The following is a 15,392-nucleotide window of genomic DNA, read 5'->3' as shown; positions in this document are numbered from 1 at the left end:
GTAAGCACAAATCTCCCTTCATTGTTCCGGTTGCATCGAGAGGAAAAACAAATATTATTATTTTATTTTATTTATTATTGCTTCTTAATACATTTAGTTACACTTATTTCAGTTAGCTGCGGATAGTCATAACTCGTTTGTATGAACATTTGTAGATCCTACCCTGTTTCCCCGAAAATAAGACATCCCCAAAAAATAAGACCTAGCAGAGGTTTTGCTGAATTGCTAAATATAAGGCCTCCCCCAAAAGTAAGACCGAGCAAAGTTTTTGTTTGGAAGCATGCCCGGCGCCCGCCAAACAAAACACCAGAACTTGCAGGATCGGTAAATGCACATACCAGTTGTACATGGAAATAATAGTAATAACATATTAATGTTATATTATTTATATTTATACAGTAGTAACAAGAAATTATTGTCAGGAGTCATAGTTTGTCTGGTTTGGTTATGTTGGTTTGTGATGACAACTACTATACAGTATATAATAAATGTTCATTTTTTTATTCAACAATACATGTGAATAAGACATCCCCTAAAAATAAGACCTATCACATCTTTGAGAGCAAAAAATAATATAAGACACTGTCTTATTTTCGGGGAAACACGGTATTATTAGTGTTTACACTTATTTTCATTAGGTTTACACTTATTACTATTTACACTTACTTTCATTAGGTGTAATTACACTTATTGCACAGCTTCTTTCTCTGCATATTTATTTTATGTCTGGGTTTTTAAAGCATTTGATGTGTTTTTATGTTGTTATTTATTTTGTTATATTGTTTTAATTCATGCATTGTGTTTTAACCTACAGTAGAGTCTCGCTTATTCAACGTAAATTGGCCGGCAGAACATTGGATAAGAGAATATGTTGGATAATAAGGAGAGATTAAGGAAAAGCCTATTAAACATCAGATTAGGTTATGATTTTACAAATTAAGCACCAAAACATCATGATATACAACAAATTTGACAGAAAAAGTAGTTCAATACACAGTAATGCTATGTAGTAATTACTGTATTTACGAATTTAGCACCAAAATATCACGATGTATTGGAAACATTGACTACAAAAATGCATTGGATAATCCAGAACGTTGGATAAGCGAGACTCTACTGTATGTTGATGTTGGGCTCCCCCTGGGAGATGGAGGCAGGATATAAAAATAAAATAAAATATAAAATATAAAAATAAAATAATAATAATAATAATTATTATTATTATATATTACTCTTGTCTGTTTGAGTAGCTGGCCCTCTTAACAAAAGATTCTCCCAGGCAGGAGGCAGCCAGGCTTTGAAGTTGCAAGGCTATTCAATGCTAATTAAGCTGGCCAATGGCAATATTCACACTTGCCTCCAACAGACAAGAGTTCTTTCTCCCATCCTAGACATCATTCCACAGGTGTATATATATAAACCCCACTTGCCTAGTTTCCAACAGTCTTCACAACCTCTGAGGATGCCTGCCATAGATGTGGGCGAAACGTCAGGAGAGAATGCTTCTAGAACATGGCCAGACAGCCCAGAAAACTCACAGCAACCTGACACTTTGGTCACTTGCAAGAATATTATAAATATTGTCACATGATCCCAGGAGTCATCTACATTTCAGAGATTACAGTATATGTCGTGAGAATTGTATGCTAAGTTAAACCTCACTCTTTTCCTAGGATTTAGGGTTTAAATCTGCGTTGGTGAAGAAAGACCGAAGTGCAAGCCACTTAGATCACAAGCAGGAAATAAGGCAGTAAGTGGTTTTTTTTGGTTCATGCAGCCAAAAGTATTTTTATTTTATTATTTATTTATTTATTTGCTACATTTATATGCCGCCCTTCTCACCCCGAAGGGGACTCAGAGTGGCTTACAAATTAAATTTACATTCAATATTATATTAGCATAGTACAATACTGGTAATAAATTACTATATTGTACTGTATCAATATATTGTAATATTATTAGTAATATTACATGTAAAATATAATATAATATAATATTATATATATATATATATATATATATATATATATACACACACACACACACACACACACACACACACACACACACATACATATACAGTAGAGTCTCACTTATCCAAGCTAAACGGGCCGGCAGAAGCTTGGATAAGCGAATATCTTGGATTATAAGGACTGATTAAGGAAAAGTCTATTAAACATCAAATTAGGTTATGATTTTACAAATTAAGCACCAAAACTTCATGTTATACAACAAATTTGACAGAAAAAGTAGTTCAATACGCACTATTGTTATGTTGTAATTACTGTATTTACGAATTTAGCACCAAAATATCACGATATATTGTAAACGTTGACTACAAAAATGGCTTGGATTATCCAGAGGCTTGGATAAGCGAGGCTTGGATAAGTGAGACTCTACTGTGTATATATATATATATATATATATATATATATATATAAATAATATAATTAAGGTCCCAGGTTCAAACCCGGGGAGCGGAGTGAGCACCTGCTTTTAGCTCCAGCTTTTGCCAACCTAGCAGTTCGAAAACATGCCAGTGTGAGTAGATCAATAGGTACCGCTCCGGCGGGAAGGTAATGGTGCTTCATGCAGTCATGCCAGTGGCCACATGACCTTGGAGATGTCTACGGACAACGCCGGCTCTTCGGCTTAGAAATGGAGATGAGCACCAACCCCCAGAGTCGGACATGACTGGACTTAACGTCAGGGAAAACCTTTACCTTTACTTATAGATATTATATTGTTATTGTTGTTGTTTACTGCATTCCTATCCTGCCTTTCTTCCCATCGGGACCCAAGGCATCTAACAACAACATGATACAACCGAATAAAAAAATAAAAACAAGGCAAACACATTTAAAAATAATAATCATTAAATTTTGGTGTCACAGATAGAAAAGATAAAATACAATTTAAATGTTTTCAAAAGCTAAATATCCCTCCCCAAAATCCCACCCACAACCTCCCCAGCAGCCAAGGCAGCAAGAGAGTGGAAATGCTCCCCATCATCCACGCTTTGTCCCTTGAAGTCTGATTCCCTTCCCTGTATTGTTCTCTTCCTTGCATTTCAGGTGGAAACGCTCCTTCCTCGTCAGCCTGTTCTTCTGCATCCCTGTGATGGGGCTCATGATTTACATGATGGTCATGGACAGCCACATGTCCGCTATGCACAACGCTGGGAACGTGACCCAAGGAGACATGGAGGAGCACCACTCGGCCATGTTCCTGGAGCAGCAGATCCTACCTGGGCTGTCAGTCATGAATTTGCTCTCCTTCCTGCTGTGTGTCCCTGTCCAGGCAAGTAGGAGGGCTTCGGATGCTTATTTATTGCATTTATTTATTTACAGCATTTATATTTTGCCCTTCTCACCCCGAAGGGGACTCAGGGTGGATCACAGAATATTTACACGACAAATATTCAATGCCATTAGACATACAGGACAGACAATAGATAGAGGTTTATGTTGTATTTTTTTCCAACTTCGGCATCCTGGAGGTTGTGCTCGATTCTGGCCTTTTTCCTCCTGTTCTTTGATCACCGGCATTTTCTGCTATTTCTTTTTTATGGTGCCGTAAAATACCTCTGCGCTTAAGCAGTGCTTAATTTGTCTATTCACAGTTCACAGCTGTTTTTATACTGCTTAGGTGGACAGTGAGCCGGTCTGAGAACAGGTGCTCACCCCAACCCGGGCTCAAGTCTCAGAAATATTCATACACCTACTGACTTTAATAATAATAACAATAATAATAATAATAATAATAATAATAATAATAATAATAATAAGATTCATTGGAACTTATGCCTCAAGTACCACCTCCCTGCAGTAAAGAACTGGTGGGATCACAAACCTGCAAAAGTATTGGAAAATGAGCACACAAAGATACTGTGGGACTTCCGAATCCAGACTGACAAAGTTCTGGAACACAACACACCAGACATCACAGTTGTGGAAAAGAAAAAGGTTTGGATCATTGATGTCGCCATCCCAGGTGACAGTCGCATTGACGAAAAACAACAGGAAAAACTCAGCCGCTCTCAGGACCTCAAGATTGAACTTCAAAGACTCTGGCAGAAACCAGTGCAGGTGGTCCCGGTGGTGATGGGCACACTGGGTTCCATGCCAAAAGATCTCAGCCGGCATTTGGAAACAATAGACATTGACAAAATTACGATCTGTCAACTGCAAAAGGCCACCCTGCTGGGATCTGCACGCATCATCCGAAAATACATCACACAGTCCTAGAGACTTGGGAAGTGTTCGACTTGTGATTTTGTGAAACGAAATCCAGCATATCTATCTTGTTTGCTGTGTCATACAATAAAATAATAATAATAATAATAATAATAATAATAATAATAATAATAATAATAATAATAATAATTACTTTGGGGCTCTAAACAGGGTCTTACAAAGGGCTGCTTTCCTATTACAACTGTTGTGTTTGGCAATGGGAAGCTAATAACAATAATTATAAGTTTGGGGGACTAAACAGGGTCTTACAACGGGCTGCTTTCCTATTACAACTGTTGTGTTTGGCAATGGGAAGCTAATAATAATAATTATAAGTTTGGGGGACTAAACAGGGTCTTACAACGGGCTGCTTTCCTATTACAACTGTTGTGTTTGGCAATGGGAAGCTAATAATAATAATTATAAGTTTGGGGGACTAAACAGGGTCTTACAACGGGCTGCTTTCCTATTACAACTGTTGTGTTTGGCAATGGGAAGCTAATAATAATAATTATAAGTTTGGGGGACTAAACAGGGTCTTACAACGGGCTGCTTTCCTATTACAACTGTTGTGTTTGGCAATGGGAAGCTAATAATAATAATTATAAGTTTGGGGGACTAAACAGGGTCTTACAACGGGCTGCTTTCCTATTACAACTGTTGTGTTTGGCAATGGGAAGCTAATAATAATAATTATAAGTTTGGGGGACTAAACAGGGTCTTACAATGGGCTGCTTTCCTATTACAACTGTTGTGTTTGGCAATGGGAAGCTAATAATAATAATTATAAGTTTGGGGGACTAAACAGGGTCTTACAACGGGCTGCTTTCCTATTACAACTGTTGTGTTTAGCAGTGAGGAGCTAATTATTATTATGATAACTTTGAGAGCTAATAACAACAACAACAACAACAACTCCTTTGGGGGACTCTCCTTCACTCTCTCGCTCTCCTCCAACAGAGACACGCACCCTCAGCCGCAGACCTTATATTAGGTTCCCACATGTTGGGAACCACTATTTTTAAAGAGTATTTTGTTTTACCTTTTAATATACCTCTCTATTCTAGCCTTTAGCCTAGACTGTAATGATTTTAATGTATAGTGCTTTTACGAGACTGTACCCTGCTCACTTTATTCTGGTCTGTGACCGTAATAAAGATTGGTTTGTTGGATTCTTCTGCCTTTTGGTTGTGAGACGTGTCTTTGGGTTTGCCCCTCCCTGCTGCAGATCTTTGGGGGCTGGCACTTCTACATCCAGGCCTACAAAGCGCTGAAGCACCGGACGGCCAACATGGACGTGCTGATTGTCCTGGCCACCACCATTGCCTTCATCTACTCCCTTGTCGTCGTCTTGGTGGCGATGGCCGAGAGGGCCAAGGTCAACCCCGTGACCTTCTTTGACACCCCGCCGATGCTCTTCGTCTTCATAGCCCTGGGACGATGGCTGGAGCACATTGCCAAGGTAAAGGGGTGGGAAGATGTCTCTTGTGTGTCCCAAATTAGGGGCAAACAAAGAACCAGAACATGTTCAGCAAGGCTTTGCAAGTACAGTAGAGTCTCACTTATCCAACATAAACGGGCCGGCAGAATGTTGGGATAAGCAAATATGTTGGATAATAAGGAGGCATTAAGGAAAAGCCTATTAAACATCAAATTAGGTTATGATTTTACAAATGAAGCACCAAAACATCATGTTAGACAATAAATTCAGCAGAAAAAGTAGTTCAATATGCAGTAATGCTATGTAGTACAGTAGAGTCTCACTAATCCAAGCCTCGCTTATCCAAGCCTCTGGATAATCCAAACCATTTTTGTAGTCAATGTTTCCAATATATCGTGATATTTTGGTGCTAAATTCGTAAATACAGTAATTACAACATAACATTACTGCGTATTGAACTACTTTTTCTGTCAAATTTGTTGTATAACATGAAGTTTTGGTGCTTAATTTGTAAAATCATAACCTAATTTGATGTTTAATAGGCTTTTCCTTGATCAGTCCTTATAATCCAAGATATTCGCTTATCCAAGCTTCTGCCGGCCCGTTTAGCTTGGATTAGTGACACTCTACTGTAATTACTGTATTTATGAATTTAGCACCAAAATATCACGATATATTGAAAACATTGACTACAAAAATGCGTTGGATAATCCAGAACGTTGGATAAGCGAGTGTTGGATAAGTGAGACTCTACTGTATCAGATTGTCTTAGGGACGTGATGCTTGCAGACATGGCAGGCCAGCCGAGAACTGTGTGTTATACCAAATAGAAACCCTTTAGCCTTTAAGACAGGCATGGGCAAACTTCAGCCCTCCAGGTGTTTTGGACTCCAACTCCCACAATTCCTAGCAGCCGGTAGGTTTTGAAAAGGAAAAATGATGTCATACCATGAACATGAACATGTGGAGACCACCTTTTGAAAACCGCTAGTTTTTCAAACTAACTTGACCTTGTTAGAAGGCAACCCTTTGAACAAGTGAATATTCATAAGCATTCATGTAATGGCACACAGGTAACTCAGCTGTCAGACTGAAGAACCATGTCTTTGAACTGCCAAGGACAAAGGCATGTCATTACAAAAATATATTTGGTTAGCAGGGGATGGTTGTTTCTTTAAAGTTGAAGTTACCCCAAATATATATACAGTAGAGTCTCACTTATCCAACATAAACGGGCCGGCAGAACGTTGGCTAAACAAAAATGTTGGATTAAGGAAAAGCCTATTTAACGTCAAATTACGTTATGATATTACAAATTAAGCACCAAAAAATCATGTTTTACAACAAATTGACACAAACAGCAGTTCAGTACATGGTAACAGTATGTAGCAATTACTGTATTTACGAATTTAGCACCAAAGCATTGCAATGTATTGAAAACATTGATTACAAAAACATTGACTACTAAAAACTGACTACAAATAAGGATAGAATTGCATAAAATGTACTTACAGTAACAACATTGTCGGAAGTTAAAATAATAAAAAGTTCAGTCCTTGTTGCCTAGGGAAACAGCTGTGGATCTGGGCAAGAGGCAAACTGTGTTGGATAATCCAGAACATTGGATAAGTGAAGATTGGATAAGTGAGATTCTACTGTACTCCCTTTATAAACCTTTTAGTTTAAAATATGCACTCAGAGATATAAAAAAATAAAGTCTTATTTGAAAATAACATATATTATTTACTCATGAACATCTTGTAATAATTCACCATACAGCCACATTTCTTAAGTTCAATTATAGATAGGATGCAGTTCTCTCTGTGTTGAGTACACAGGGTATCATTCCTACTCAATAATTCATAGTTTTTAGGCATAGTTGTACACACTGAAATCCATAAGTCATGATTCTCTACCGAAGTCCAAAACAGCAACATGCATCCACCTCCACTGAGGTGTAAAGCAAATTGAATACAAAATGGAGTCCTGAGTCTGAACATGCTCAGTACAATCACAAAGAGGTCAGTCAAACTGAGAAATCAACATACAAGTCTGACAAATGGGACTGAAGCCGACATCATTGTCACTGTTGACAGATCTTTATTCTGCTCTCTGTTTTGAACTAACCTATATTTTAGACTTAACTAGATGTCTATTTCCTGCAGTCAGTATTTGTTTAAAACGTGGCTTGCTTGCCTTCGGTGTTGTTTTGAGTGTAAAACATATCGCTTTGGGATTTTGTAGGGGAAAACCTCTGAAGCCCTTGCAAAACTCATTTCGCTGCAAGCCACGGAGGCAACCGTTGTGACGCTGGGACCAGACAATATCCTGCTGAGGTACGTTGGGTTTTGCCTCATTTTTCTTAAAAAATTGAAAGAGCTCCTTCAGGCATTTCTATGCCGGGTTGCTGTGAGTTTTCTGGGCTGTCTGGCCATCTTCCAGAAGCATTCTCTCCTGACGTTTCACCCACATCTATGGCAGGCATCCTCAGAAGTTGTGAGGTCTGTTGGAAAAGAGATAACATATATACTCAAGTATAAGTCGACCCGAATATAAGCCGAGGCACCTAATTTTACCACAAAAACTGGGAAAACTTATTGACTCGAGTATAAGACGAAGGTGGGAAATGCAGCAGCTACGGGTCAATTTCAAAAATAAAAATACAGTAGAGTCTCACTTATCCAAGCTAAATGGGCCGGCAGAATGTTGGATAAGCAAATATGTTGGATAATAAGGAGAGATTAAGGAAAAGCCAGGACCCTCGAGTGGGGGTCCTGGCTGGCTTCTATTCAGGTCGGCTTATACTTGAGTATATAAGTTTTTAGAGTTGGACACAGTCTTATCTTATTAAAGTCTTATTATTATCTTAAATTACAGTTTTATATAAATACAGTAGAGTCTCACTAATCCAAGCTAAACGGGCCAGCAGAAGCTTGGATAAGTGAATATCTTGGATAATAAGGAGGGATTAAGGAGAAGCCTATTGAACATCGAATTAGGTTATGATTTTACAAATTAAGCACCAAAACATCATGTTATACAACAAATTTGACAGAAAAAGTAGTTCAATATGGTATGTAGTAATTACTGTATTTACAAATTTAGCACCAAAATGTCACGATGTATTGAAAACATTTGACTACAAAAATGTGTTGGATAATCCAGGACGTTGGATAAGCAAGTGTTGGATAAGTAAGACTCTACTGTAGATATTAATAAAATTACATTATTTGAGGTATCAGTACGTTAAATGTTCTTGAATATTTATATAAAACTGTAATTTAAGATAATAAGACTTTAATAAGATAAGCCGACCTGAATAGAAGCCGGCCTGTACCCTCACTCGAGTATAAGCCGAGGGGAGCTTTATCAGCCCTAAAAAAGGTCTAAAAAACTAGGCTTATACTCGAGTATATACAGTAAGTGGGATTTATTTATCTGTGGAATGTCCAGAGTGGGAGAAAGAACTCTTGTCTGTTGAAAGCAAGTGTGAATGTTGCAAATTTATTTTTGAAATTGACCCATAGCTGCTGTGTTTCCCACCCTCGTCTTACATTTGAGTCAATAAGTTTTCCTAGTTTTTGTGGTAAAATTAGGTGCCTCGGCTTATACTCGAGTATATACGGTATTTTATATCTGTGTAATTGCTGAATTCACATGTCCTCTTTGCAGTGAAGAGCAAGTGGATGTCGAACTGGTTCAGCGTGGCGACATTATCAAAGTGGTCCCGGGGGGCAAGTTTCCGGTGGATGGCCGTGTCATCGAAGGACATTCGATGGTGGACGAGTCGCTCATCACAGGCAAGCGATAAGAACGTATTTTGTTTGTTGTGTTTGTATGTAACTCTCTGGGATGGTTGGGATGACCCGAGGAAGTGATAACGAAACAAGGGGAACAACCCGGGAGACCTTGTTGTGTACCAGTTCTTGGCGTTGCGAATCAAACGAAGAATTCCTTTGAATATAGAAACTGTTATTTTGGAGACTGAATATCTTTACTACAATTGACATTGGCCCAAGATTCCACGCAACTCCAGGAATAATATAGACTTGGTTGTCTCTTGATGTCTGTTATTTACTCCTTCAATAGTATACTTTGTTAGAGTATGACATGGACATTGTACCTTTGTTGATGATATCTTGAAAGCTATTTTGTTATATGCAATATAATTTGAAGAGAAGTACTCTAATATAGAGTTGTAGAAACCTGATTTGTTTTACATTTTTTGGGAGTTTTACAAGAGTGTATATACACATACATTTTTGTTCTGTATTTGCTTCGATGACCAGAGATAAGGCAATACTATATAGCACTGGTGGGTGGCATTTTCCTAAGAGTATCTTCTTGGCCTCCGGTTCCACAGGAGAAGCGATGCCCGTCACCAAAAAACCCGGCAGCACCGTCATTGCCGGTTCCATCAACCAGAATGGCTCCTTGCTGGTCTCTGCGACCCACGTTGGGGCCGACACCACTCTCTCCCAGATTGTCAAACTGGTGGAAGAAGCACAAACCTCCAAGGTACTTTTCAGAAAGGTTTACACCCTGTTTTCTTTGAAGGAAGCTTTGGCACAAACGGCAAGAGAATGTGTTGTCGAAGGCTTTCATGGCCAGGATCACAGGGTTGTTGTATGTCTTTCGGGCTGTGTGGCCATGTTCCAGAAGCATTCTCTCCTGACGTTTCACCCACATCTATGGCAGGCATCCTCAGAGGTTGTGAGGTATGGAGAAAACTAAGCAAAGAGGTTAATATATATCTGTGGAAAGTCTAGGGTGAGAGAGGTCAGTGTGAATGTGTGTAGTTAATCACTTTAATTAGCATTGAAAAGCTTATCTGCTGTCTTCTTCCTGCCTCTGGGGCATCCTTTGTTTAGAGTCGTTAACTGCCCTAGGTTGATTCATGTCTGGAAATCCTCTGTTTTCAGAGTATTGCTTTTTATTTACTGTTCTGATTTTTGAGTTTTTTAATACTGGTAGCCAGATTTTGTTCATTTTCATGGTTTCTTCCTTTCTGTTGAAGTTGTCCACATGCTTGTGGATTTCAATGGCTTCTCTGTGTAGTCTGACATGATAGTTGTTAGAATGGTCCAGCATTTTTGTGTTCTCAAATAGTATTCTGTGTCCAGGCTGGTTCATCAAATGCTCTGCTATGGCTGATTTCTCTGGTTGAATTAGTCTGCAGTGCCTTTCATGTTCTTTGACTCTTGTTTGGGCGCTGCGTTTGGTGGTCCCTATGTAGACTTGTCCACAGCTGCATGGTATCCGGTAGACTCCTGCAGAAGAGAGAGGATCCCTCTTGTCCTTCGCTGACCGTAGCATTTGTTGGATTTTCTTCGTGGGTCTGTAGATAGTTTGTAGGTTGTGCTTCTTCATCAGCTTCCCTATGCGGTCAGTGGTTCCCTTGATGTCTGGTAAGAACACCTTTCCTCTGGGTGGATCTTTGTCTTGACTCTCATGGCTTGTTCTTGGCCTTGCAGCTCTTCTGATGTCTGTGGTGGAGTCTCCATTGGCCTGTAGAGCCCAGTTTAGGTGGTTGAGTTCACCTTGGAGGAGGTGAGGTTCGCAGATTCTTTGTGCACGGTCTGTCAGGGCTTTGATTGTGCTCCTTTTTTGACTTGGGTGATGGCAAGAGAATGTGTTGTCGAAGGCTTTCATGGCCGGGATCACAGGGTTGTTGTATGTTTTCTGGGCTGTATGGCCATGTTCTAGAACAGGGGTCCTCAAACTTTTTAAGCCGAGGGCCAGTCCACAATCCTTCGGACTGTTGAGGGGCCGGATTATCATTTGAAAAAAAACAAAAACAAATTCCGATGCACACTGCACATGTTTTATTTGTAGTGCAAAAACAACAACAACAACAACAACGAAAGAACAATGCAATATTTAAAAATGAAAACAATTTTAACCAACATACATTTATCAGGATTTCAATGGGAAGTGTGGTCCTTCTTCTGGCCAATGAGATAGTCAAGTTAATTAGGATTGTTGTTGTTGTTGTTGTGTGCCTTCAAGTCATTTCAGACTTTGGGCGAGCCTAAGTCTAAAATTTATTTATTTATTTACTCTATTAATTTACTACATTTGTATCACACCCTTCTCACCCCAAAGGGGACTCAGAGTGGCTTACAAATTATATGTACATACAATATATTATATTATTAGCATAGCACAATATTAGCATTAAATATTACTATATTGAACTATACCACTATACTGTAATATTATTAGTAATATTATATGTAATATAGAATGTATAATTAATATTATTATATGGTAATATTATTAGTGTTATATTGTATTACATTATAATATTATTATCAATATTATATGTATATACAATAATATTATAAAACTGAGGGCAGGGGCCAGGTAAATGACCTTGGAGGGCCGCATCCGGCCCCCGGGCCTTAGTTTGGGGACCCCTGTTCTAGAAGTACTCTCTCCTGATGTTTTGCCCACATCTATGGCAGGTATCCTCAGAGGTTGTGAGGTATGGAGAAACTAAGCCAGGAAAGTTTATATATATCTGTGGAAAGTCCAGGGTGAGAGAAGAACTCTTTGTCAGTTGGAGGCCAGTGTGAATGCTGTAGTTAATCACCCTAATTAGCATTGAATAGCTTCATCTTCTGGCTTCTTCCTGCCTGGGAACTAGGGGCAGCTAACAAAGGATGCCCCCAGGCAGAAAGTAAACTATTCATAGTATGTTGAAGCACCAGCCCAAGCTCCAGGATTGACTCTTTGCTTTTTCTCTCCCTGTTTCAGGCTCCAATTCAGCAGTTTGCGGACAAGATCAGTGGCTACTTCGTTCCTTTTATCGTTGGCGTTTCGGTGCTTACCCTGTTTGCCTGGATAGTGATTGGGTTTGTCGACTTCGAAATTGTGGAAACCTACTTCCCTGTAAGTCTCTGATGTATGGTTCCTTTTGATGTTTTTCTGAAGACATGAACTGTGGAAAATGTAGCTCCAAAATTGCCTCCCTTCAGCTCTGTTATCGTACTGTGCGGTAGTTTTGCTTTATGTGATCCTCTGGCAGGTTGTTACGAACTTTTGCGCAGAAGCCACTAAAGCGGCAACGGGAGGAGAAGGAGGCGATTTATCAACACATGATTGGTTGATAAAGACTTAAAATAGTGTATAACTACTAAAATAATGTATAAATATTAAAATAAATATAGCATCCCTACTTCGCGGATTTTCACTTATTGCGGGTGGTCCTGGATCCTAACCCCAGCGATAAGTGAGGGAACACTGTAGTTGGCTTCTATCATCATTAGCTTTGGAAAGAAAGAACAGCTACAATTGTTGTGCCAAACCTTTTCCAAAAAATAGCTTTTTCCAGATTGTTGCAAAACCTGGCGTCTTATGGGATGTGATCCTAAGCCACATTTGACCTTCCCCAAGGAATGTTTGGTGCAACATGCCGAAACGCATGCTTCAGACCCTTTTTCTTCCTCCGCATCCACCACAGGGTTACAATAAGAGCATTTCCAAAGCCGAGGTGGTCATCCGCTTCGCTTTCCAGGCCTCCATCACAGTGCTGTGCATCGCCTGCCCTTGCTCCCTGGGACTCGCAACTCCAACTGCTGTGATGGTGGGGACTGGCGTCGGAGCCCAAAACGGCATCTTGATCAAAGGCGGAGAACCGCTCGAGATGGCGCACAAGGTAAGAAAGGGATTGTCTTTCACTCTTGGATCACCAAGGAACAAAGGAGCTGGGGTCTGTTGACAAACATGACCCCTTCTTGCAGGTAAAAAGATCCCCAGCCTCTTAACTGAGAATCATAGAATTATAGAGTTGGAAGAGACCACAAGAGCCATCCAGTCACAACCCCTGCCATGCAAGAACACAGAATCAAAGCACTCCCAACAGAGGGCCATTCAGCCTCTGCTTAAAAATTTCCAGGGAAAGCGAGCAGAAAGTCCTTTTGCAAACATTGTTCAGGCCATATGCCATATTTTAGACACTATTTTTTAAAAATACTTTTAATTGATATACGAGGGCTATTTAGAAAGTAGATTACGTTTTGGAATTAAAAATGAACAAAGTATAGGAGAAAACATTTACCATATGCAGTTGAAAGCCAGACCCAAATACCACATCTCATGTAGTCGCCATTCAAATCTAGGCACGTACCATAGCGATGAATGAGCTTTGCATCTCCTTCCCCACTAAATTCTGCCGCTTGCTTTTCCTAAGAACTTCATGCTATTGCATTTGCAAACAGATGAGAGAGTCAAGTGGATTTTGTTCTTATAGATAATACTGATTACTATCAAAAAATTTAGTGAATATATTTGCACACTTGTGCCAGCTTATGGAAGCATGAAATTCTGAAAAATATTGTTAACATGCATTGTGTTGCAGGTGAAGATTGTGGTGTTCGATAAGACCGGGACCATCACTCACGGCACGCCGGTGGTGATGCAGCTGAAGATGCTGGTTGAGAGCAACCGGATGCCACGCAATACAATCCTGGCGCTGGTGGGGACGGCGGAGAGCAGCAGCGAGCACCCACTGGGCACGGCCATCACCAAGTATTGCAAACAGGTACAAGGCGGAGGAGGTTGCATGGAGAGACTATGTGAATTAGCAAGAAGTTTTCAGCCAAACACAAGTTGTTCTGATGGTACTGTTTTTTGGTGTCTATAGAAGACTTCTATTGCATTTTTCCATCGCACAAATGGTTTAGCAACCTATATATCAAGTTTCTAGTGACTACCTGTACCGCCAACTTCTCCTCCAAACACTGCACCATCCTTACCGAGTGCACCTTGTAGATGAAATGAGTAGGTTATCCAGGGAAGTCTACTGGGCCACTTGGGTTGAAATCTTAGATGCTTTGCTCCTGTTCCATTGTTTCTTTGGCAGGGCTTGGATTAGATGAATCAGTGGTAGACACCCCGGTTTCCAGTTTTCTCAGTTTTCACCTGCAATCCCAGTGTGCGTGGTCTGGGGTCTTCATCAGTTGCAATGGTTCTCAACCTACTGCCTTCTTCATCTTCAATCTTTGGCTTTTTGGGCTGTTGTATGTCTTTCTGGCTGTGTGGCCATGTTCCAGAAGTATTCTCTCCTGACGTTTCGCCCACATCTATGGCAGGCATCCTCAGAGGTTGTGAGGTATGGAGAAACTAGGCAAGGAAGTTAATTATATATCTGTGGAGAGTCCAGGGTGTGAGAAGAGTTCTTTGTCAGTTGGAAGCCAGCGTTAATGTTGCAGTTAATCACCCTAATTAGCATTGGAAAGGTTTGTCTCTTGCCTGGGGGGCATCCTTTGTTCAGAGTCATTAGCCGTCCCTTTGGCTTTTTCTTTTTTGCCATGATCTCAAAAACGTTCAGTTGTTTTGCTAGATGTTTAGGCATCTTGAGGAGTCAGGTGGATGACAGAAAACGCTAATAGCAACTAACAAGGCTTTAAGTCTCAGAACAGCAACTCAAATGTTCACCTGCAATCTAGGTCAAAAATTCCCCCCTCCCGTCCTGCACCTTGTCGGCTGTCACATTTTGGCAGCTTCCACTATGCCTGGTTGGGCTGGGCTTTAGCACAGCTGGTAAATCACCAGCAGTAATAAGATCTATCAACTGAAAGGCGGCCAGTTTGAAGCCTGTTTGGGGTGAGCATCCGACTGTCAAGCCCAGCTCACTGTTTACCTAAGCAGTTCAAAAACAGTTGAGCTGTAAGTAGAGAAATTAGGTACCACTAATTTAGCGGGGGAGGTAT

At 40.0% G+C, this 15,392-nt stretch overlaps 1 protein-coding gene across 2 annotated transcripts in view; it reads left to right on the top strand.

Annotated features, from left to right (window-relative positions):
- Positions 1 to 15,392, top strand: part of atp7a (ATPase copper transporting alpha) — a 72,696-nt gene that overhangs the window by 37,303 nt on the left and 20,001 nt on the right. For both annotated transcript variants that reach the window (XM_062964042.1, XM_062964043.1), the window contains exons 9-17: positions 1,674 to 1,750; positions 3,075 to 3,300; positions 5,464 to 5,697; positions 7,921 to 8,012; positions 9,349 to 9,476; positions 10,040 to 10,194; positions 12,436 to 12,570; positions 13,142 to 13,336; positions 14,039 to 14,221. In XM_062964042.1, the coding sequence (XP_062820112.1) occupies positions 1,674 to 1,750; positions 3,075 to 3,300; positions 5,464 to 5,697; positions 7,921 to 8,012; positions 9,349 to 9,476; positions 10,040 to 10,194; positions 12,436 to 12,570; positions 13,142 to 13,336; positions 14,039 to 14,221 (1,425 nt within the window). The remainder of the gene's footprint in view (positions 1 to 1,673; positions 1,751 to 3,074; positions 3,301 to 5,463; positions 5,698 to 7,920; positions 8,013 to 9,348; positions 9,477 to 10,039; positions 10,195 to 12,435; positions 12,571 to 13,141; positions 13,337 to 14,038; positions 14,222 to 15,392) is intronic.

Source organism: Anolis carolinensis, unplaced genomic scaffold, assembly GCF_035594765.1.
Source record: "Anolis carolinensis isolate JA03-04 unplaced genomic scaffold, rAnoCar3.1.pri scaffold_12, whole genome shotgun sequence".
Classification (NCBI taxonomy): domain Eukaryota; kingdom Metazoa; phylum Chordata; class Lepidosauria; order Squamata; family Dactyloidae; genus Anolis; species Anolis carolinensis.
The sequence above is the reverse complement of the archived record's forward strand: the minus strand, read 5'-3'. Positions and strand labels throughout refer to the sequence as shown.